The sequence below is a fragment of the Gobio gobio genome, assembly GCF_949357685.1.
Source record: "Gobio gobio genome assembly, chromosome: 20".
In the NCBI taxonomy this organism is placed as follows: Eukaryota; Metazoa; Chordata; class Actinopteri; order Cypriniformes; family Gobionidae; genus Gobio; species Gobio gobio.
Genome location: NC_137113.1, coordinates 37,444,262 through 37,469,492, shown reverse-complemented (window position 1 = coordinate 37,469,492; position 25,231 = coordinate 37,444,262). Strand labels below are relative to the sequence as shown.

The 25,231-nt window shown below is 37.1% G+C and overlaps 2 protein-coding genes across 6 annotated transcripts in view; both read left to right on the top strand.

The window, feature by feature from the left end:
* eef2k (eukaryotic elongation factor 2 kinase) overlaps positions 1-13,595 on the top strand; it is a 28,394-nt gene extending 14,799 nt beyond the window's left edge. For 2 of the 4 annotated variants that reach the window (XM_079846142.1, XM_079846144.1), the window contains 9 exons: positions 1,056-1,251; positions 3,738-3,793; positions 3,916-3,993; positions 6,223-6,279; positions 7,193-7,327; positions 9,676-9,864; positions 9,965-10,089; positions 11,901-12,079; positions 12,863-13,588. In XM_079846142.1, the coding sequence (XP_079702268.1) occupies positions 1,056-1,251; positions 3,738-3,793; positions 3,916-3,993; positions 6,223-6,279; positions 7,193-7,327; positions 9,676-9,864; positions 9,965-10,089; positions 11,901-12,079; positions 12,863-12,972 (1,125 nt within the window). In that variant the 3' untranslated portion in view covers positions 12,973-13,588. Of the gene's footprint in view, positions 1-1,055; positions 1,252-3,737; positions 3,794-3,915; positions 3,994-6,222; positions 6,280-7,192; positions 7,328-9,675; positions 9,865-9,964; positions 10,090-11,900; positions 12,080-12,862 lie in introns of all 4 variants that reach the window. The other 2 variants (XM_079846143.1, XM_079846145.1) reach the window with 2 other exon arrangements.
* Positions 13,596-15,147: 1,552 nt separating this feature from the next.
* On the top strand, positions 15,148-25,162 carry mki67 (marker of proliferation Ki-67). 2 transcript variants are annotated; one of them, XM_079801562.1, is made up of 16 exons: positions 15,148-15,311; positions 15,787-15,887; positions 16,811-16,892; positions 17,225-17,340; positions 17,443-17,512; positions 17,607-17,676; positions 17,834-18,568; positions 18,730-18,929; positions 19,030-19,555; positions 19,645-19,766; positions 19,928-20,102; positions 20,183-20,305; positions 20,392-21,398; positions 21,672-21,726; positions 21,867-24,587; positions 24,664-25,162. In XM_079801562.1, exons 2-16 carry the CDS (start codon positions 15,799-15,801, stop codon positions 24,756-24,758), a joined length of 6,186 nt encoding a protein of 2,061 aa, XP_079657688.1. In that variant the 5' UTR covers positions 15,148-15,311; positions 15,787-15,798; the 3' UTR covers positions 24,759-25,162. The 2 variants fall into 2 exon arrangements, with proteins under 2 accessions (XP_079657688.1, XP_079657689.1); XM_079801563.1 differs by lacking the exons at positions 15,787-15,887; positions 16,811-16,892; positions 17,225-17,340 and having other exon boundaries at positions 15,158-15,311.
* Positions 25,163-25,231: the final 69 nt, after the last annotated feature.

Here is a 25,231-nt window from a genome sequence, read left to right as displayed (position 1 = left end):
TATCCGGAATTTTGTTCAGAGCGCGCGCCGCTCACACGCTGAAATCTACACTAAAAGCAGAGATGTGTGTGTGATGTACGCAATTATTATTATTTATGCGTTGCTATATTGACGACGGCCATTATAAGGAAGAAAATTCTACAGAATCTTGCTTAAAAAAGTGCATAGAGCTGCTTTAGTTTGTTTGTTGATTTTCAAATATAAAACTTGAACAAAACCGTGATAATATTGATAACCGTGATAATTTGGGTCACTATAATCGTGATGTTAAATTTCCATACCGTTTCATCCCTATGTAGGAGTAGGGGGATATCTGAAACAACGTGCTATGAGAGATAGATAATTATTGATGGGGATTATAAAAAATGTATTGGATGGATTTTTACCATTATAGGCTGGTTGTTTACACACACTGTGGACACGCATCTGTGTTCAAACACCTTATAAAAGTGAATTTTGCATAATATGTCCCCTTTAATGCTTTGTGTGCGGCACTAGAAGCAGCTGCCACTTCATTTTGTTTTGTTGTTTGTTTTATTTTGTGATTTAAAACTTTAACTGGAAAATGGTTAACCAAGGTTAACCAAATGGTTAACCATTTGTCAGTTCCCACCTGCTTCTTCCCTGAGCTTGAACTGTGTTATACTTATGTTCACCACAGACTTAATTTCAGGCATTTAACTAAAAACTCCTTCAAAAAACACACTGACTTCAGGAAAATAGAACCAGAAGTGCTGAAATACTAAATCGTTTCTGTGTTTTGGCTTACAAAAATACATCATTCCTGCTGTGTCCGTCCTTTTTTTCCATGTTTAATGAAACATGCTATACTAAAATATTATACTTTGGTTCTGATAGTCAATTTAAAAATATGGGTGTTTTTGTGGCGTTGCCAGTGAAAAGATCACTGGAACTGCAGACCCGATCAGGCCAACATATTAAAATTATTATCTCTTAGTCCTGCATTCACAAAGTGTTGCAATTGGTTATGAGTTTTGATTATTTGAACACATATTTCTGAACGTTTTCTAAATTAATTCATTTTGTCTCAGCAGAATTCAGCTCAGACTGTCCTCCGTGGATGTGAAGAACAGTGTGGTTCGCCCAGGGTGCGGACAATCTCTCTCAGCCACATGCCTGTTCTTCTGTCCCGGCTCTCTGAGACTTCCTCAGTTGATGAAAACAGCGAGACAGACTCGATTCCCTGTTCTCCACTTAGTATGGGCATCTCTATTGGCCGATCACCCATGGGTAATACTACACTAATTCAGTGCTATGTGTGAATGCATTTAAGTAGCCTACCTGAGTAATACCAAATCCCCCTTAAGATCAGATCACTTTGGTGACAGAAATTTTCTATGGAGTAACAAGCGTACAGTTACAACTTACCTGAATGGAGAAAAACTGACATATCCAAAACAGTTCATTAAAGAGCACCTATCATGGAATTTTGTAGTGTGTAACATAGATCTAAGTGAACAAAAACATCCTGCATAGCTTGAAATATGACAGTGCACCGTATATATAGTTATTTTCTTTCAAAAGTAAGAGTCGACTCTGAGTCATTTTTAAGAATCGTTAGAAGACCGAAGCTTTTTCTCTGACTAGATGACGTCAACTTGTCAAGTTATTTGAATACGATACGCCCACTTATTGCGCTCCAAGACGCCAGTGAAAACTAGAAAACATCATGGCGACGAGACAGTACTGTGTTCTGAAGTGCTTTTTTCATCTGCCCAAGGATGAGCATTTGAAGACTAAGTGGCTTGAAGACAAACCATACATCGTCGCGATTGAGTGTTTATTAGTCTTCAAATGTATGTTTCGCGATCTCAGGAAGCTTTTATTATGGACTTTTATTATGGCACATGGTATCTTCTTCGTCTGTCTGTACCATATATGGATTACATGTGCCCAGAGCGCCCTCCGGCTGCCAGTATGAATTGAAAACAACACATAAGAGACTCAATCGCTCATGATTAGGCTATATCTGCGCATTTTGAGGAAGTATTGAATAAAAAATACTCCTCTGTTTAGAAATTTGACACAGACATATGAGAATCTATCAATATTTCTCCTCATCTGCACACTTTTGAACTAAAAGCCCTGAGGGATGTTGATTTGTCGCAAGTCTTCGTGAGGAGAATAGAGGAGTTTTTTTTATGAATGAGATCAGCTGAGGCTCATATTACAATCAAACAGTACCAACGCGGTTTTCATATTCATAACTCCTGACACATATTAACAAATTACTGTCACTATAAGACTTTGATGGCGTTCCGTTTCCGAAAATATCTGCACAGACTAAACCAATCACAACTGACTGGGTCATCGGACCAATCACCGCAGATTAGCGTCACGTAAAGGCGGGGTTTTGAAAAGTGAATCACTAAAGGAATCATTTGAGAATCGCTGTCAAAACAGGTAAAAATAAATGCATATTATAAGAAAACTAAAGTCTTTTTTGTCATTGCATGCATGCAAAACTGTTGTTGGGGACTTCTAAAACAATATTTGGAACATTTTAAATGCCATGATAGGTGCCCTTTAAGATTGTTTTGATAAAATATTTATTGTGAACAATACAATCTGACCTCCAATGGTATCATAATTTTCACTTTCTTTACTGTATAAAACTTTCAGACAGGTCTAGGTAACTTTTAATCTGTCTCTTTAATAGACACTCTCTGGTCATTTCAGTGTATTAGTTGCCCTCTACTGAAGACAACAGACATTACATGGAATGAATCCTTGCATTTTATAGCGTTTTGTTTTTCTCGACATAAGCTCATTCAATCAGAATTTATCAGCTGTCAGTATGTTGCAACCACATGGAAACACTTTTTTAAATATATGTATTAAAGTACTAGAAGTGCCTCCACTTGTTGTCAGCTGGCCGAGAACTGAAGTGGGCTTTTGACTGGCTGGTTGTGATGTTATCTATAAATAATATACTTATCTCTACTATAATTACCAAATACTAAATGGATTTTAGCTATTTTTAGAGAGAAATGTATTATTTTTTTAAATGCCTAAAAGTTGTGCGTTGTTGTGTCTGACGCTTATAAAACAAAAATCTAGAACCATCTTTATTTTGACAGCAATATGGATAAGACAAACTGCAATAAAAATAAGAGATGCTCTGAATGTGTATGTCTGCAGCAGTGTGAATCTAAATATAGCCATATTTATCAGAAATGTCCCCACGGAAATGACAATGAATGGGTAACTATGGTAGTTAGGGTTTATTTTCCCTAATGCTAAATTATGTTCCCCCTTGAGAATGATGCACTGCTGACTGGATCTATGGCTTAGCTCATGAATATTAATTAGCAGGTGCTGACGTTGCTAAGTAACCTTTCTGGGCCAGTTTGCACTGACCTTTTACCTATACAGTATACAGCTTTAGTAGAATATACACTTGTCCAAAATATCAAAACGGTCATGTTGGCAATTTAACATTAATTAGATGGGGAAACCGTATTGACGAAAGTGTTTAAGCAATTAATTTCAACAGCACACTGATTGGTAGCACTACATATTCTGTTCAGTTAAAACAGATTGATTTGTTTAAGCTTTTCCTCAATTCATGTGCACAAATGAAATGGCAACTTATCAAGACATTCTAAATTTGCTCTCGTACAGTGTGTCAGGCGCATACTATCTTGGGACAAATGCATACTACTTTTTACTAATTTCACCACCACTTATGTCTCTTGATTTATGTTTCATAACAGGCTGGTCATTTATGAATGAAATGAATGATACGCATCGAGCTAGCACAGATCAAAAGGTCAGTTTGTGAAGAAGAATATATATTCTCTATTGACAGTGCTATTAAATTCAGTGATATTTTGTGGAATCTGATTTGATTTAAGTTGATTTATACTATTAACTGTACTTGCTTATTTACAGGACTCAGAGAATGGAGGAGACAGTGGTTGTCCTAGTGAGAAACGCAGTGAAGGAGACTTAGTGGAACATCACAGCCAGGTACCAAATATCAGCTATATATTATATTATATTATATTATATTATATTATATTATATTATATTATATTATATTATATTATATTATATTATATTATATGATATTATATTATATTATATTATATTATATTATATTATTATTATATATTATATTATATTATATTATATATTATATTATTTTATTTTATATTATTTTATTTTATATCATATTACATATTAATTTTTTTTATATTATATTATATTAATTATATTATATATTACATTGTTTTATATTATATTATATTAATTATATTATATTATATATTATTTTATATTATATTATTTTATATTACATTGTTTTATATTATATTATATTAATTATATTATATTATATATTATTTTATATTATATTATATTATATATTACATTGTTTTATATTATATTAATTATATTATATTATATATTATTTTATATTATATTATTTTATATTATATTATAATATTTTATATTACATTGTTTTATATTATATTATATTACATTATATTATATTGTATTATATTATTTTATTTTATATTATATTGTTTTATATTACATTATATTATTTTATATTATATTAATTATATTGTATTATTTTATATTATATTAATTATATTATATTATATTACATTATAATATTTTATATTATATTATTTAAAATTATATTACATCATATTATACTATATAATATTAAACTTTTGTTTTGTTTTTTATATATAGATATTATATAGATGGATGATATAGATATGTCGATGATATAAATATATATATACAAATATATATGTATGTATGTATGTATGTATATATGTATGTATGTATGTATGTATATATGTATGTATATATATATATGTATATATACATGTATATTAGTGCTGTCAAACGATTAAAATATTTAATCGCGATTAATCGCATTAATGTCATAGTTAACTCACAATTAATCACAATTAATCGCACATTTTTATTTATTCTAAATGTCCCTTGATTTCTTTTTGTCCCATTATTTTTTCTTATTTTAATGCTCTTAACAACATAGAAAAGTGGATCGGCTTGCTTTGTTCAAATGTTTGTTTTATTGAAAACAACATTGGCATACTTTAGTGTTCGATTTCACACCAACATTCTCACTTGGAGCAAATAATCTCACACAATGTAACACTGCCCATCAATAAAAGGGTGAAACAAATACTTTGTTGCACAAACAGCCCCTTCAACAGCCCTTTCTAAGGGATCAAAACAGGGTGATACAAAATAAAATTACAAAGTGCACATGCAAGGTAAACTAGGACTCCGCCTATAGTGCAGTTAAACCAGGGGTCGCCAACTAGTGGACTCCGGTCCGAATCCGGACCGCGAAGCCTTTTGACGTAATGAAACAGTTAACGTTGCAATGCTCAGTTACTACGTTCAGACCCAGACGCGCGGTCAAGCATGCAGTGAAGAAGAGACTGATGGTGCGTTCACACCGGACGCGAATGACGCGACATGCACGCCGCTTAATCCGCGCCGCAGAATGTCTATTTGCGTCTTTGCATTGACTTAAATCACTCGCGCAAAACGCTTCATTCGCGTCTGGTGTGAAAGCACCATCAGAGCAGAAAGCAGCGCTCAAGACAAGCACTTTTAGTTGAAGACCCCTGAGTTAAACCATGGCATAATACGTTTCTCATTTCGGCGTCTCACGCTTGCCATCCACGTCTACTCTTTTAATGGCCCAAACGAGTGCGGGCAGCCGCAGCGTGCCTGATGTTTTGTTTCCGGTCTAGCTACATCCGGAGTGGTGTTGTAGTTTTTCTAACGTTACTAGTTGTTGCAACAGCATGTGAAAAAACTACAAAGTTTGTTAGACCAAAAAGAACGTTAATCTCGCGATAAAAAAATTGACGCCGTTAAAATAGGTTTGCGTTAACGTCGTTAATAACGCGTTTAACTGACAGCACTAATGTGTATATATATATATATGTATATGTATATGTATAATTTTTTTTTTTTTTTTTTTTTTAATAGTTTAATGTCATGCTACTGAGAAATGTATCTGAAATTAGAAGCTGATTTCTTTGCTTGTTTTCTTTGTTACACCTCAACAAAGTTTCCTTTCTATCACAATATAAACGTGTTGTTGTGTGCTGTGCTTACGTGCATCATGAAACGCAGCAGTAATACATTTTGGGCTCCTAAGATATGTGATGGTAGGTTTTTAATTCATTCATCATTATTTAGGGACGTCCCTTCTACAACAGACATTTCTCAGAATCGGATGAGGACAGTGTCCGTCGGGTAACTACAAAACCGTTGATAAAATCCCTCTGTCTAATCACGATAGTAGTCACCAATCACCCATTGATTCCTAATCTGTTTCCTTCTCATACAATATTGATTTAAAGTGGTGCTGTCATGTAATATACCTTTTATTTAAACCTTTTCATCTCATTATTCTTTAATCTGACCTCCTTATCTCATCTTACTTTCACCCCCTCACAAGTGGCATGCTCTCCTTTCCCATACTGTAAACGCATATGCTGGGTTCCCGCAATCATGGAAAACCTGTCAATGTCAGGGAGTTTTAAGATTTTTTGATTTATGTTAAAGTCATGGAAATTTCTCTTGTTGTGCTCAAAAAATATTTCATTGACTAGCAGTTGCCTGTGTGTAAGTGAAATTTCTATTAAAACAATAAACAAATAAATAAAATACAATAAAATGCAATAAAAAAAAAAAAAACTGAAATGACTAGAGAAGTCACGGAAGCCAAAATATGTGGGAACCCTGCATGTGATTTTCCTGCATGCATTGCTTTTTTTGTGCAGAAATATTTGTTGTGATTTTAACTGTTAATTTTTTTGTGGTTTTCAAAGGCTCACAGATGTTAGTTCTCCTGCTAATGTTATATATTTAAAAAAGTGAAAGCAGTTACACCTAAACAATTGTTGGTCAAATGACAAACCATTTTTCGTTGACGATAAAGGAACACTTCACAGATCAGCTATGCACTGTGTTTGACGTCACAACAGACCAGCGCTCTAAACTATATGCTGTCCCTAAACACAGTCTATTTCTGACCTTGGTCTTGGACAATAATGGATGAAAAAGGAAATATTTGAAATTTGGACATGGGATGATTCATAAAGTCATTGTTGTTGTAATTTCTTATTACTCTGAGGATAACATGTATTTTTGTTGTGCCTCTCAGCTAACAGAAGAAAAATGGAGTTTTTACCATTCATCTCGCTCCCACGTACACAGACCCTCCTGTGTGGCAATGGAGGTGGAGAGACTTAACGAGATGCTTCTTGAGAGGAAAATTGGCAAATCCATCCTAGGCAAGGTAAGAAATTTTGTCACATTACACTAATAATGAATGTAAACAACTTACAGAGCTCTGACTAGTACCATTTAATTCTGCTGCAGATTCATTGCGGCGTTGATAGTGTTGACGTAGAAATAACTCATAAATTAGAGTCTCGTCATGTGTTGAATCTCATAAAATGATTACACTAATAATTATTCGGACTGAATGTAATGATTGGACGAACATGTTCGGTCCTGAAAGTGAGACTTCCACAGAAGATACAGTGGGGCAAAAAGTATTTAGTCAGCCACCAATTGTGCAAGTTCTCCCATTTAAAAAGATGAGAGAGGCCTGTAATTTTCATCATAGGTACACTTCAACTATGAGAGACAGAAAATCACATTGTCTGATTTTTAAAGAATTTATTTGCAAATTATGTTGGAAAATAAGTATTTGGTCACCTACAAAAAAAGCAAGATTTCTGGCTCTCACGGACCTGTAACTTCTTCTTTAAGAGGCTCCTCTGTCCTCCACTCGTTACCTGTATTAATGGCACCTGTTTGAACTCGTTATCAGTATAAAAGACACCTGTCCACAACCTCAAACAGTCAGACTCCAAACTCCACTATGGCCAAGACCAAAGAGCTGTCAAAGGACACCAGAAACAAAATTGTAGACCTGCACCAGGCTGGGAAGACTGAATCTGCAATAGGGAAGCAGCTTGGCGTGAAGAATCCAACTGTGGGAGCAATTATTAGAAAATGGAAGACATACAAGACCACTGATAATCTCCCTCGATCTGGGGCTCCACGCAAGATCTCACCCCGTGGGGACAAAATGATCACAAGAACGGTGAGCAAAAATCCCAGAACCACACGGGGGAACCTAGTGAATGTCCTGCAGAGAGCTGGGACCAAAGTAACAAAGGCTACCATCAGTAACACACTACGCCGCCAGGGGCTCAAATCCTGCAGTGCCAGACGTGTCCCCCTGCTTAAGCCAGTACATGTCAGGGCCCATCTGAAGTTTGCTAGAGAGCATTTGGATGATCCAGAAGAGGATTGGGAGAATGCAATATGGTCAGATAAAACCAAAATATAAGTTTTTGGTAAAAACTCAACTTGTCGTGTTTGGAGGAGAAAGAATGCTGAGTTGCAACCAAAGAGCACCACACCTACTGTGAAGCATGGGGTGGAAACATCACGCTTTAGGGCTGTTTTTCTGCAAAGGGACCCAGACGACTGATCCGTGTAAAGGAAAGAATGAATGGGGCCATGTATCGTGAGATTTTGAGTAAAAACCTCCTTCCATTAGCAAGGGCATTGAAGATGAAACATGGCTGGGTCTTTCAGCATGACAATGATCCCAAACACACCGCCCGGGCAATGAAGGAGTGGGTTCGTAAGAAGCATTTCAAGGTCCTGGAGTGGCCTAGCCAGTCTCCAGATCTCAACCCCATAGAAAATCTTTGTAGGGAGTTGAAAATCCGTGTTGCCCAGCGACAGCCCCAAAACATCACTGCTCTAGAGGAGATCTGCATGGAGGAATGGGCCAAACTACCAGCAACAGTGTGTAAAAACCTTGTGGAGACTTACAGAAAACGTTTGACCTCTGTCATGGCCAACAAAGGGTATATAACAAAGTATTGAGATTAACTTTTGTTATTGACTAAATACTTATTTTCCACCATAATTTGCAAATAAATTATTTAAAAAATCAGACAATGTGATTTTCTGGATTTTTTTTCTCATTCTGTCTCTCATAGTTGAAGTGTACCTATGATGAAAATTACAGGCCTCTCTCATCTTTTTAAGTGGGAGAACTTGCACAATTGGTGGCTGACTAAATACTTTTTTGCCCTACTGAGTTTGCCCTACTGAGAGTTTCAACCAGTATAACAAAAAGTTTCTGTCCCTCCATTGAAAGTCCATGCAAACAAAACTTTAAAAAAGGTCCAAAAAAGTCAAAAAGGTGTCATAAAACTAATGATGAACAGATTTAATTTAGGGGTGTATTTGACTTTAACACGAAAGCTCAAACATGCGTGAGTCATACACTAGAACAAACCGCTTCTGTGTTTACAATATTTGATATGCTCTATGCATGTTAGTTAAATGAAATTAAATCCTATAAGGTATCTCTTCACAAGACTTGGATTAAAACACTCAACTCATGGACTCACTCAACTCATGTGTTAACAAAGAATTTATGATCTTTTTGGATCATCTTGGAAAGTTTTGTTTGCACAGACTTTCAGGGGAGGGGCAGAAACCTTTCATTAACATCATCTTTATTTGTGTTTTGAAGATGAACTAATGGGTTTTGACGAGATACGGGTAAGTAGATGATGACTGAATTAAAAATTTTGGGTGAACTATCCCTAGGTTCATCTAGCCATGGTCCACTACCACGAGGGCGGGCGCTTCTGTGAGAAGGATGCACCGTGGGACGAGATTTCTGCATTGTATCATCTGGAGAGGGCCGCCATGTGTGGGGAGCTCGAGGCTATAGTTGCCCTTGGCCAATGTTATCTTCAGCTGCCACATCACATTCTACCAGAGATAGAATTAGAGGTGCTTTCTTTTCCAAATGGTCTTATAGTTGGTAACATATTATTTTATCTTTCTGCCCTGCTTATGCTTCCTCTGTTATGTCTGTGTTGTTTCATCTCAGGCGTCTGAGGAGAACAGCAAAAAGGGCTTCAGCTTCCTGCTGCAGGCAGCCGAGGCAGGAGACCGGCCGAGTATGATTCTAGTGGCACGAGCATTCGACACGGGTCTGAAACTCCCTTCTGATAGGTAAGAAATATCTGTATGGACCAAAATGTTAAGACAGAGATCATACGCAGAATGGAAAAGTATGACATTTGATTTTTAGTAATTTCCAGGTCTGGATAAGTTAAAATATGAACAAAGATTCCAGATTATGTTTCCAGACTGTTGCCCCGATTTAGTTTTGAGAATTTCAAAAAAACAGTTTTATATTTTTTTAGTTTTTCAAGATTAGTGATCGTTTAACACGAATGAATGAATTATATTACATGCATATTTACATTATGCAAAACTGCTTGTCTTAACCATAAGTGAGTCTCTTATGGACGTCACTAAATGATTGAGCACTCAAACCAGCAACAGATAAAGGGACTGCACAATCATTTAAATCATACTATACTTTTCTTTTTGGTTACCATGCAACATCAAACCACGTTTACAGTATCAAAATGATATCAGATGTCAGAGGAAGGGATGTGCGATTAATCATAATGGATTTTGGCTTCCAATGATTATGAAAACAAGATAATTGAGGTAAAACGATTATCCTTTCCTTCACAGTGGTGCACTTTCCTTCCTCCCTTGTAAAATGCAGTTTACTGTTGCTAAACTGCTGGACGTGATATTAGACAGTGATATTAAAAAAGTGCATTAAACTACAAAAGAGACACTGTTTTCCCGGGCGGCTTTCTGTGTGGGTGCTCCGAGACGGAGCTGAACACGGATAAGCAAATGGGCTTCTAAACGCATAAACACAAAATGCCTTTTATGTCTTAAGTAAACGTACACCGTTGAGAAAGAAAACCCACATGTACAGTATATTGATTTGTATAGGATCCATGCATTCGCTCTTAAAGTGACAGCAGCCTAATATTACTGCTGCAATCTGTCACTAATGATAATCAAACAAATGACAAAGGAAAATCACTCACTTATCTTAGCTTTAATAAGAATTAATCTATATTTATTGTGTACAGTAAGACTATGTAGTGTTAGTTTACATCTGATTGTTACATTTTTGTTGTTGTAGGCTATTATCTGAATTCCACTGTTAGTTCATCTTCCTGAAAAACTTAAAACACTGTTTATTTAATTTATATTTTTGTTTTGTTGTATTTATTTGTCCATTTTGTTTGTAATTAGTTTCTTTGTTCTTATTGCTGACTGTTTACTGGTTTTATGCATTTGGTTTGAGATTATTACATTAGTTATCCTAGTATTAGTTTTCTCTGAAGCATCAATAATTGCTATTGACATTTAAAATGACTCGTATCACGAAATAAGACTTTGATCATACTGCTCATCAATAATCGTGATTTCAATATTGAACAAAAATAACTATGATTATGATTTTTGCCATAATCGAGCAGCCCTAGTAAAGGTAAAGGTTAATTAAAGCAGGTTATAACGTTTTAAGAAAACCAATGCATTAAATAATGGAGAATAATGGAAAATAATGGAGCTGGAGTAATAATGCCTGTTAATAATAGTATAGCAAACACTGAATAACACATCCTGCCATTATTTTGAAAATAATATTTTCCAAAAAATCAGTGACAATATTATTTTTGATACATAACCTATTAACTCAAATTAATAATAATATGAATTTAAAGTACACAATCTGTGCTGCATATTAAACTTGAACAGGGATGAGCTACAGTACTTAGCTACCATATTCCGGCAGTTATTTGGCAACATAATGGTCAGAATGTTGTATTTTGAAACCCACATGTCACATGTTAAATATGGTCTAATGTATCTACAGAGAAGTCTGGAAAAGTGGAAAATCTGTAGTAACCTAATTTAGAACTGAAACTTCAATTTTGAAAATGCAGGGCTAGGGACTGGACACACGCCATGCACTGGTACGACTCTGCTCTTAAGATGACAGACTATGATGAGGGTGGAGAGTTTGATGGGATGCAGGATGAGCCGCGCTACCTTCTGTTGGCACGATTGGCTGAGATGTACCTGGAGGGAGGGTTCAACCTGGATGCGGACCCCCAAAGAGCAGGTGAGTGTATCCACACAGTGGTTCAGTATTTCAGAATTAAAGGGTTAGTTCACCCAAAAATGAAAATTAGACCATGATTTACTCACCCTCAAGTAATCCTAGTATTTGACATTCTTCTTTCAGACGAAAACAATCTGAGTTGTTTAAAAAAATGTCCTGGCTTTTCCAAGCTTCATAATGGCAGTGAATGGTAGTTTGTGTCTGTGTCTGTTTTTGAAGTCCATAAAGGTGCATCTGTCTGTCATAAAAGAAATCCACACGGCCTTCTGAAGCGAATCAATGCGTTTGTGTGAGAAAAATATCCATATTTTAAAAGTTATTGAGTAAAATAACTAGCTTCTGGACAGCGAAAGAATAACAACTGAAATGATGCATGCGCAGAGATTTTTCTCACACAAATGCATCGATTCGCTTAAGAAGGCCTTTATTAACCCCCGGAGCCGTGTGGATTTCTTTTATGCACTTTTATGGACTTCAAAAACAGACACAGACTACCATTCACTGCCATTATAAAGCTTGGAAGAGCCAGGACATTTTATAATATAACTCCGATTGGGTTCGTATGAAAGAAGAATGTCATATACACCTAGGATGACTTGAGGGTGAGTAAATCATGGACTAATTTTCATTTTTGTGTGAACTAACCCTTTAACATCAGAAAATATTACAACAATATAAAATCAAATGGACAATTTTGGTTTCTAAATGTGTCCTGAGTTTGCTGTAATGTTTTAAATTGGAATTGTATGCATGTGAGAGTTATGATGTCTTTACATTTTGTAGGTGATTTTTTCACTGAGGCAGCTGATGCAGCTATGGAGGCCATGAAGGGCAGACTGGCCAATCAGTACTATATGAAAGCAGAGGAAGCATGGGCTATGATGGAAGAATGAAAATGCTGATTTGCAAAAAAAGAAAAAAGGTTCATATTTTGCACCCAGCCCCTGTTTACATGTTGTTTTCAATGCTCTATTTGACAAATGTTCCATTTTGGTCCATTTGACTTGATAATGTTGATCTTGGATCAATTTTCTAATGAATGTGACAAGGGCATACACTGATCCTAGGTCAGTGATATACTGAGGTGCTAAATACATGTGCTCTCATGGTGAATTTTTCATTAAGAATAGTTGCAGTGTCTGCAGCCCGTTCTGGCTGTTTCGTGGGAATTTGGGATATGTGCATTACCTGTCAGTAATTGCATCCTCTTTTTTTTTTTAAAAGGACAACTGGATGTTTTCTTAATAAACCTGTTGTGACTGTTAAAAAAGAACATCACTGATGATTTAACATACTTCTGCAAAATGTATTTACTAGTTTTGTTACATCTGACGTGCAAGGATTTTAAGCATCAAAATGTATTGCTGAGTTTTAACCTGTTTTTCATTGATACTGTAAAAAATTACTTTCAGAATTCACCTTAATCAAGGAGTGTACCAGTGTGTGTGATCGTTTTTGCTGTTCTTTTTAAAAATGATTACTAAATTAAATAATAATAAAATAATTTTTAAAAAGCAAGTCTCATTTCACATATTCACATTTCTCATTTCACACAACTTATGTTGTCTCTTAAGTTCATACCAAGATGTCATTGCAGATAAATTAATGGTAGGAAATTAATAAAGAATGTGGTAATATGGAATTCCATGCATGGCGAGGACATCCAGCTCTTCGCTGCACAGCACAAAGATAAACTGGAAAATAAGTTTAGTAATTTAAAGTAGCTATGAGCATGTAAACATTATGATAATGTACAGTCAGTTGGTCATTATGACAAAATACATCCCTTCAGGCTTGTATAAGATTCTGATCACTCGGTCTGGACTTTTACAATAATACTAGCATAATATGTTTAACATATTGTCATTTCTTATATAGACAGTTTTAGTATTTATTTATTGTCCATTATAGATGTTATCAGCATTCGTTGCCCCCTTTTAATTTCAGATACAGTTCTTGGACATAATTTAAATATTTAAAAATATTAATTATTTTATTTGATGATTATTATGTATTGTATTTCAATGGAAATGTATTATTACTGACACACATGAGGCAAATCCCTCATCAGTTCCATAAAACCACTTATTATTATAACAGCATTAACATTTATGCATTTGGCAGATGCTTTCATGTAAAGAAACTTACATTGCATGCAAGGTATACCATTGAATTTATCCATGTTTCTGTTCCCTACTGTACAGGTAAGTTATTTATTTTGATATCTAAATTTGTATTACATATATATTTTTTACTTTTGTTCACAACAATATTGGATTTGTTATTGTTTGTTCTGCAATTAAAAAGAAATAACATGAAAATAATGTATATTGTATTACAATATGGACAATTTCAGTGACCATAATTTTAATTCTGTGTGGTACATTACTGGCCGGTTTTACAGAAAAGGCGTTAAGCCTATAGTCCCAGACTAAAATGCATGTTTGAGCTGTTTTAATTGAAAGCAACTTGCACTGATATATCTTAAAATATCTCACTGCCATTGTTTTGTTCCAAAATGCACACCAATAATTTTTTTTTCTAAGGCATGTTTATAAAGGCTACTTAAATGCCCTAATTTAACTAAGGCCTACTCCTCGCTTAGTCGCCTTCGAGGAATAGTGTGTATAAACTCCGCTCTTTTGTGCTTCCGCCCTCTTTTTACAGGCTAGGGCAGAGTATAGTTTAAAAGAGCGGTTGCACATTTAACATGATTTAATTGGCCACCTTTACTGTCTTGTTGCGTCAACACTAAATCCTATTGGCTATGTGAAGTTGGACGTATTACTACTGGCCAACCAAAAGCCTTCGCGCGGGATTTTGAATAGTTTTCAAACATTGGTAGTTATCCGAATTATATACCTCCGCAGGTTGACAGAGAAAATAGTCCCTCGTTTGTATAATGCATTATATGTCGTATGAATCTTTGAATAAGGCCCCGATTAATTATTTTCATCCTTTATGTGATATTATGTTTATATCTAGTAAAAAATTCTAAGTTATTTTATTTTGTTTTATTTTGCGGAGGGATATTGCCGTTAGTCAAGACGGCAACACGCGCTGCCTATGTCGATGAACAGTGCTAATGTTGGTGCTAGTAGTAGTTTGAGCTAGTAACGGTAGGAGCGACCAGGACAACTATCCGAATGCTGGATTAATCTGATTTTAATTATAAAATCAGGGTTGTACATCGATGGAATATACTTTGACGTTTTGATTTACGGAACTGCAGGTAAAGAGACAGATACAAAGGAACTGTTTAAACATTGACATGCTCGCGACAGACGCGTATTTCCGTTAACAATAAAAACAAATCGGTAGCTTTATTTTCAGTGAATGTGGTCACAAATATTATAAATAATATTTGATTCCACCCGATCACCAAAACTAAGTAAAATGCAGATGTACACCTGTGTCTGTTATGTAATGTTTTAAATGTCTTTGGCCATGTGCTGATCTTGCGTTTTCAACTGCTGTGTAACAGTTATGTGAATGTAAAACTACGTTACATGAAGAAAGCGTGCATTAATATGGAATATTTATTTTATTTGTGTTGTATTTACCGTCACTGATGATATTCGAGTTATTAGAGATTCATGAAACTATACTGTAATATATTGCATTTACGTTGATGAAAATGTACACGTCACGGATTTATTATTATTACTTTTTTCTTCTAATGTTGTCTTTTGTGTTTGTTGAACCAGGTAAGTTTTAAAATGCCTTTGCTGGGGAAGATAGTGGTGATCAAAAGACACGGAGGAGATGGAACTGAATTTCCCCTCACAGCGTCCTGCCTGTTCGGAAGGTCAGTAACACGTTTTATAATAATTATGGCTTAACGTTACATGGTTGTGAACATTTTCAAATGGAATGCTGTATATATAGTGAGGCACGTGAAAAACCCAAATAATGGATACAACTAATACAATAACTCGCACTATCGTTGCGAGTAAAACCGAAGTACATTTTGTATAAAAACGTTTAATTTGGCAATCATTTACAGTTCTTTGTGTCGCATGTGCTGTTCTACTCTTTTGATGCCAAGCGGGCTTCATTGATGTCAAATTTGACGTAGACCATCTCTCCAGCCAATCAGAATGCGTAGTTACTTAACGGCATGAAGTACATGTGTTCCTGCTCATTTTATAGATCATGCATGGGACTGGTTATAACTTATTTGTGTTTATTATATTAACAATTATGTTTTGCAAACTATTTACTTATCTAAGTTGTGTGATAGTGGTTTATGAAAGTGGACAATGGTGAATGAAACAAAATTGTTTAAATATTTGTGTATAATATAAAAAAGATAATCTTGAACAGCAAATTAATAATGTGTACTTGAATGAGTGGTGCATATATCGAACGTCTTGATGTAATTTAGAAATTATTTTAAATGTTGTAGACCTAAATGAAGAGAAACAGAATGTTGCCTGCAAGAAGCTAGAATATTTAAATCTATTTGAATAAGTTATGCTGAAACTAGAAATACCCAACAAACATAAGAGATTCATGCATCTTTGAATATCGACTTACACCACATGTAAAACAATGATTGAAATATTGTAATCATAATTTTGTTTTAAATTAAAATACTGTTGATTTTTGCCATGAATATAGCCATTGCTGCTGGTGGCATTAAATAAATGCACTACATGCGCATCTAATATTTCTCATTCATCAAGAATGCAAATGGGCAGGTTTAATGTGGACTCTTTACCTTTTTAGGAAGCTGGACTGTGATATTCGTATCCAGCTGCCGCAGGTGTCTAAAGAACACTGTAAAATTGAGCTGAATGAGAACAAGGAGGTAATTATATTGTGGTATTACACTATGCCCCCGGTTTCACAGACAAGGTTTAAGACTAGCCCCAGACTAAAATGCATGTTTTAGCTTATAGGCAAACTTGCTTTGACATATCTTAAAATATGCCAGTGCCATTGTTTTGTCTCGAGATGCACACCAGTAATGTGTTTTTTTGTTTGTTTAAGGCACATGTATAAAAGGTAATAATAAAACTAAGACCTAATCCTGGCTTAATCTGAGCTGTGTTTGTGAAACCAGGCCTATAAATTTGACTTTATTTTTCTTTAAACTGTTCCTTTGCACATAACACATGATATGCTGTTCTTTTGTTTAAGCTCATTTTGACCAATTTGAGCTCTGTGAACCCCACACGTATTAATGGACAAGTTCTTGATCAATCTGAACGGTTAAAGCATGGTGATCTCATCACAATCATTGATCGTTCTTTCAGGTGAGTCTGATTTTTATTATAATTATGAAGAAAAAAATCTTTCTTGAAGAATCCTTGTACTGAGAATAATTTGTGTGTGGTTTAATTTTGTCATTATGTTAGGTTTGAGTACCCACCTCCTAAGACACCGAAGAAGAGGCTGTCCACGGCTGGAAAAGACAAAACAGTTCAGGTGTGTAGTTGAGTCTTGTGAAACAGATAATGGGTATTTTTTTATTTATTTATCATGCATTTCTTTGTTTAATTTGGGTTCTTTCATCCTGTAGGCTTTGCAAGACCAGCAGGAAAATAGCACACCCGTTCATGCAGAGAAGAGGAAGTCCGAGCATTTGTCTGGTTAGTAATCATGAAATTTGTTTTTGTTTTTCTGTATTCAACTTTTTTTTTTCCTGCAACATGTTTGCTGTAATGTTTTTTTATTATATACAATTTTTGCTAATTCTGCTAGAATTTAATTTAATATCAGTGATTGTCATGTGTACTATACTTACAGACACTTGTTTAAAAGATGGATCAAATTTACTGCCACCTGTGGATCAATCTGTTGATACTGAACCAGAAGAGGGCAAAAACAAAAAGGACAGTATGTCACCTTTTTGTGAGCTCTATCAAATGGTCAAACAGGACCTTGCTGCTAAATCGCCATGGAAATCTGAGCTACCAAAAACACCTCTTGCAAGACCTCAGGTCGATCATGAGGAAGCTGCAGATGTTAAAAGCAGTTCTAAACTGGTCACAACTCCATCTGTCAAGAAGCGAAGATCCTCGAAATCCAGTTCTGAAGATATGACTGGACCAGCTATCCTTCAAAGCTCATTTAATGCAAATCAGGAAGAGAAACCTGCTGATGATATGCAGTCTGTAGGGTCCATCACCCCCTCATTGACAGAGAAAAGTACAACTCCTGTCTCCCAGAAGAAGAGAACACCCTTGAAAACGCCTCAGAAGTTCAGTGCTGGTGAGGTTGTCCAGCAAATTCTCTTAGAGCCACAGCCTGAGGAGAAAACTCCTAAATCCCCAAAAGGAAGGAGAAGGAGTGGATCACAGGATCAGGGCCTTGCTATCCAAATGCCGTTGGGCCAGCCTCAGACTCCAGGCCCAATAGGTAAGAACACTGAAGTGAAAATGTCACCAAGAACATCCCCGAGATCAAACGCTGGCAAAAGGTTTCAAGTCCAAGGCGTTCTTCATGACATTAAAGCTACAACATCAACTTCTAAGAACAAAGGTGAGATAGTGTCTGACTTCTGTTTTTCTCCGAATGAACACAACTATTTTTAACACCTTAGAAGTGTCTTGTCATATACACCCGTTGTCACTTAGGTAAATGTTGCAAACATTTGCAGCTATTTAAAAATATTTCACCATACTTTTTTCTTTGTCCTGCAGATGGCACTTCAACTGAAGTAACCATTCCTAAAGCAAAGAGAAAACGAGTGTCCTTTGGTGGACAGTTGAGCCCAGAGCTATTTGACAAACGCCTGCCCCCCAATTCCCCCCTCCGCCGTGGGGCAACCCCACGACACAGTTTGGGACCTTCCCAGAAACCTCCATCTCTCCTACGACGAGCATCCACCATTGGTCTTTTGGTAATGCTTAAAAGCGATTTTCAAAGACAATAACATTTATCTCTTTAAAACCTTTGAAGGTTTTTAATGTGTTTTTTTTTTCTTATTTCTTTATTTGCAGGCTCTTCGACTTGAAGGAACATTTCCAGATGTTAAAAAGAGTTCTCCAAAGAAAGCTTCACCCAAACGGGCAGCATCTGCTGCGAAGACTCCATCACCTGCCAAAAGGTCACCAAGTACCAAGGCTAAAACGCCATCACCTAAACATCAAAAGTCACCATCTGCCTCACCTAAGGTACCTACACCATCCTCTACTTCTGCCACTCCCAAGACACCTGCATCTGCTAGAAGAGCATCAACTTCAGCAGTTGAGGCTGCCAGTGTCACGTCTCTAAATGAGACACCTAGGGTGCAGGGGCGGTTTTCAGTCTCTCGTATCAGTACTCCATCGCCTGACCAGGAGGAGAAGTCTGAAGTACAGTCGACCATTGTAGAAGACCTGTATCAGAAGTGTGTAACACCAAAGATGCCCTTAAGGAGGAAGAGCATGAAGTCTTCTGCAAGAAAAACTCCTAAGAGTGCAATTAATAGTGCACTTGATGTAATTCGTTCAAGACGCAGTGGAGCATCACGGGCTAATCTAAAAGGTGAAAGATTTAAGATGGATATATTCATGTTTTCCTGTTTTGAAGACTAAATCTTTAATTGATTCAAATGTTTGTTCCTCTACTTTAAGTGTTGACCTCTTGGGCTGATATTGTGAAGTTTGGTCAGACCAAACCTCAAACAGAAGTGACAACAAAGAAAAAACCTACAAAGAGGAACACCGTCAAAAGAATTGGGGTGCCGAAACCCAAGGTAAAATGCAAAAGATTCTTATTAGTTTCAAAAATAAATGTTTCCTGTAAGTGTTTTTGTTCTGATTTGTCTTTTTCTAATTTCTGTTGATGTTTTTAGCTCATTGAATGGCTGTTTTAATCTATGAATTTATTACAAATTATTTTTAATTGCCTATGCAGACACCTGCACAGAAGCTGAAGAATGAAATCAGCACTGGGCATGCAGCATCTCCAGTCACCATTGTTGTTGGCAAAGCTCATATGAGGACTAACCAGTCTATTGGTGCTGCACCTAAAATAGTCCCTAACATAGCGTTATTCAAGAAGGACATGAAAATGGACGAGGACTTTACAGGTTTGTTGAGTATTGAAGAAAACAATGTATGTAATAGTTCTGTGATTGTTAGTTCAAATTCTAAATGTTGTATATTTTAGGTGTTGCAGATATTTTCAAAACACCAGCCAACAGCAAGTCTAAGAATATGGTTCCCATAAATATTGAATGTCCAGAGATGCCTCTGGATGAGATTTCAGTCATGAAAACACCAGAAGAATCGGGTTAGTGTTTGGACTTGTCAAGTTATCTACTGTGTATTGTTTTGATATCACTGATATCATGTCCTTGTTTTTCACTGCCCACATAGGTGAAATGATTGTCTCTCCATTAAGTGTGATCTCCACTGCAAAATGTGGACATTACAACAATGAAGCAGTAACACGACTTCTTTTGGCCAACCAGGATGGTAGTTTATTGGAAGATGAAGGTCTTTCTCAACTTACTGACAACTCAAATGAGGCAAGTGGCCATGACATTTCAGATCAAGAGGTGCCCTCAAATGACCAAACAGAGGAAGAGGAGGCTGCCCCTGAAACAGTAGTCAAAACCCCAAAACAGAAAGCAGCACCATCCTTGTGCCTTACTGGAGTAAAGCGACTCATGAAGACACCCAAACAGAGGGCTGAACCAATTGAAGACTTGAGAGGAAAGCTGCTCAAGACCCCCAAGGAATATAAACCTCCCCAGGAAGAGAGTCTGGAAGGCATTAAGGAACTCCTAAAGACTCCCAAATATAGGGGAGCTCCAGTGGAAGACATGGTTGGAGTGAAAAGAGTAATGCAGACACCAAGAGTAAAGAACAACCCTGTACTGTGCGCAGCTGGACTTCAGAGGCTTATGCAAACTCCCAACGAAAAGTCGGAGCAACATGAAGAACTTACTGGTTTGAAAGAATTGATGAAAACCCCAAAATTAAAGGGAGACCTCGAGGACAATCAGTTTGGGCTGAAAAGATTGGTGAAGATACCTAAACAGAAGAGAAGTCAAGTCGAAGAGGACCTAACTGGTGTTCGACAACTGATGAAAACCCCTAAACACAAAGGAGAACCAGTTGAAGATCAAATGGGTATACAAAAGCTGATGCAGACTCCCAAAGAGAAGGTTGAACCTGTAGAGGACTTAACTGGTGTGAAGCAGTTAATGCAGACCCCCAATCAAAAAGGAGAATCTTTCAGGAATCAGCTGGGAACCGGTAAACTGATGACGACCCCTCAACATGAAGGAGCGATGGCAGAGGAAGTTATCACTGGCTTTGAAGAAACAGAAAATAACTCTACCCTGACCACAGAAAATGGTGTGACTGAGCCTACTGAGGTAAACGGCATGGTAGCTCCTGTTAAACATGTGCATTATCTGTACAGTAGATAATTTAGTTGATTTCAATGGAAGTTTTGTCATACTGCTCGGTTGCAGTTTAGAAATTTAAATGTTGTTCTGATAGATGCTATACTTGAACCCTTACAGAATCTTTACAGTAATGTTAAAGTAATTTGTGTTAACTGTAGTCTAGAGTGTTTTTTTTGTGTGTTGTTGTTGTTGTTGTTTTCCTAGTATAACTAATTGATCTTTTATATATTTAATGTTTAGATACAAGGGCATGTTCTAGCAGTGGAAAGTTGTTCTCCATTTGTGCCAGGGAATGGTGAGTTAAAATTGGGAAATGTTCTCTATTTTGTTGTTCTCGGTCCTATTTTTTTTGTTTGTTTAATCTTAAACAGAAGGGGCATAATGTTTAACTACTTGGATTGAGCTAAACTCATGTTGTCTTGACTTATCTTGTAGATTTTCATGAGGAATGCGACAAAGAAAATCTCTGTCCAGTTGAAACCATGGAGACTGAAGTGGATTCCCAGTGCTCCACTGAAGTCGTGGATTCTATTCATGGTGATGTAGAGACAGATGCTGTAATCCCCCAGGAAAAACACCTTGACCAGATTGAAGAGGCGTCTGTTTCAGTTAAAGCTATTGATGTCTGTTTTTCTGGCACTGATGAGACATCCGAAGAGCAGTCTGAAGAAACTGTGTGTACCTCTGAGAATAGCAATGCAACAGTTGATCCAGTGACTTCATTCACTGCTGAGGAAGAGGAAGGGGAGATAATTAAGTCTTCTCCTGCTAAAAAAATCAGAGCAGCACAGAAATCCAAAAATGCTAACAATGACAAGGTCAAAGCCCCTGCTGTGTTGTCAGTTACTGAAGAGGAAAATATAAATGGTCCACTTCCCTCTAGCCCTGCCAAGGGTAGGAGAGGCAAGAAACTTCTTGAAGTTCCAGAAGTAGCTGCCAGCCCAATCAGAAAATCTGCTCGTGGTAGAATTCCCAAACACCGCTTTGTGGGTGAGGAGGAAAATAATACTGAGGCTTCCCATGTTCCTGTAGACTCTATGAAAACTGAGATATCAGACTGCCTGCCTCTAGTTCCCAAAACCAGGAGAGGAAGAAAAGCTAAACAAGATGATGCTGATGCTGCAATTGAGTCAGTTGATATAAATGCTGGTGAGCCACAGTGTCCAGATGCACCTACAGATGAAGAGCTTGTCCAAGCCCCTGTTGTAAAACCTGGGAGGAGAAAGAAAATGGATAAAACAGGAAGCCATCCTTCCGAAGAACTTGAACAGAAAACACCTGAAATTGTTTGTGAGGAAAAGGCTGTTGCATCAGAAGGCGTCAAATTGCTGGCTTCACCAGTTACTGAGACTGTCTCTGCAACTAGAGCTAGGAAAGGAAGGTCACAAAAGAAGGAACACTTGAAAACTGAGCCAACCCCTACTTTGGAAAATGAAATTACCAGCTCTCATGCTGCTGTAGTGGCTGAGAAGCCACAGTCACCTGTAGCAAAGTCAGGACGAGGAAAGAGGGCTAAAAAAGAAATTGTCCAGGAGCAACTCTTGGATAATGATGATGATACCATGGTTGTTTCCCAAACTGTGGCAGAGGAAACTGAGCCAACTCCTACTTTGGAAAATGAAATTACCAGCACTCATGCTGCAGTAGTCGCTGAGAAGCCAATGTCACCTGTAGCAAAGTCAGGGCGAGGAAGGAAGGCTAAAAAAGGAATTCTCCAGGTGCAACTCTTGGATAATGATGATGATACCATGGTTGTTTCCCAAACTGTGGCAGAGGAAACTGAGCCAACTCCTACTTTGGAAAAAGAAATTACCAGCACTCGTGATGCTGTAGTGGCTGAGAAGCCACTGATACCTGTAGCAAAGTCAGGGCGAGGAAGGAAGGCTAAAAAAGAAATTGTCAAGGAGCAACTCTTGGATAATGTTGATGCCATGGTTGTTTCCCAGACTGTGGCAGAGGCGAATGTTGACCATGAAGATGAGCCTGAAGCACCTGTGGTCAAGGCTGGTAGAGGGCGAAAGGCCAAACAGCAGAAACCACAGCTGGCTGAAGAGGTTGTTGACCAACCAGCTGTAGATGCCAGCGCACATTTACCGGTGACTGAGGAACACACTGAAACAGTGGTGAAATCTGTACGGGGAAGTAGGAAGACAAAGCAGTCAAAGGTGACTGTTTCAGTTGAGACTGAGGAGAACATTGTCAGCCTTGTTGAACAAGCAGAGACCCCTGTTGTGAAATCCGGACGAAAAAGGGCTGTTATTGCAAAGGGAACTGAAGTAGAGGTAGAAGTTCCTGTCAAAAGAGGTCGCCGTGCTGCAAACCCTGCACCACCAGTCGCTGTGGTGTCCAGCCGTGGACGTAAAGCAGTTGCCAAGGTAGAGTCGGAGGTTACTGAGGGTGTAGCTTCATCAGAAGAGCCAGCTAAACCTGTTAAACATACCAGGCGTGCAGCAAAAGTACCTGAATCAAAGAGAGAAGACAATTCCATGACACAGGCAGGTTCTGAATTGGTTGCTGCTGAGAATACAGCAATTGTGGCACTGGAGAAGGTGGAAAGGGGAAGCCGTGGCAGAAAACAGAAGGATTCAACTAAGGACATCCCTAACAACCCAGTCAATGAATCTTCTGAAGAAATTAAATGCTCAAAAACTGAACTTGAACCTTCTGCAGATGTAGAAGAACAACAGCTGAAGAAATCCAAAAGGTTAGGCAAAATACCAGCAGAAACATCCTCCATATCAAATCAGTCAACTGATCTGCCACCCAGAGGCCGCAGAGGAGCCAAAAAAGAAGAACATCCTGTTGAAGAAGTTCAGATAAAAGTCAAGCCATCGAGGAGAGGAAAGGCATTGGACTCTGCTGCACCTAAATCAGATCCCAGTGATAGTAAAGCATCAACTCCCCTCACAAGGAAAAGGAATGATGTGTTGGAGGTAACCGAGGAGTCGTCAAATAAGGAACCTTTGCCAAAGAAAAGAAGCAGAGTAGCCACCAGCGCTAAAGTTGTAGCTGAGGTCTCTAGTAAAGAGAAAACTCCTGACACTGAACCAGAAAAGGCTGAGGTTAATCCCAAGAAGACTGGTAATAGAGCTGTAAGAGGACAGAAAAAGACAGCCCAGGAACCAGAACCAGCACCTGCTCAGGAGTCCATTTCAGGTAAGCATACGACAAACCCAACGGTCCTATTTACCTGTTGAGAGTGAAAAGTTAACATTTTTATGTATTCACACAGGGACCACCACTCGAAGAGGAAGAAATGTTAAAAAAGTAGAGGTAGTGGACATCTCTACTGAGGCAGCTCCCGTCAGGCGTACTAGGAGGAAGTAAAGCACTGATCTTACGGAGCGGTCTTAATCTTTATAACTCTGGGAAAAAAGTTTTAGTTTTATATGTTTGTACCATTTTCATTATGACATTTTTTCTTTACATTTCTCAGTGTAATTTTAGCTATTGTTAGGGAAACCTGTTTATGTACACTTATCGACTGTTTTAATTCAAGAAAATGTTTAAAGACCGTTTCTACATTTAACTTCTCTCCAAAACATTTGTCTTCTATATTCTCTTCATGTTCTTTTATTTTTATATTTTTAGAAATGTATTAAAAGAATAAAATAAGCGAGGTGGTACAAAACCAGGCTTACGCTGTCACAATTGCGTGTAATGTGGTTAAGTGGTGTGACATGTTTGTGACATGCTTGAAAGTTTTCATTAAAAAGATATTTGTAACCTCATGTTTGTTTTTTCTTCTTTTTTTTTTGGTAAGGATCTTTTGAATTAAATTCAGTTCCACCTGCAGGTTT

Excerpts from the sequence above, each read along its gene's own strand:
- mki67 (XM_079801562.1), top strand. The coding sequence starts at position 15,799 with ATGCCTTTGCTGGGGAAGATAGTGGTGATCAAAAGACACGGAGGAGAT. Across the intron at positions 17,513-17,606 it reads GAAAAGACAAAACAGTTCAG|GCTTTGCAAGACCAGCAGGA; the intron begins GTGTGTAGTTGA and ends TTCATCCTGTAG. Across the intron at positions 17,677-17,833 it reads GAAGTCCGAGCATTTGTCTG|ACACTTGTTTAAAAGATGGA; the intron begins GTTAGTAATCAT and ends CTATACTTACAG.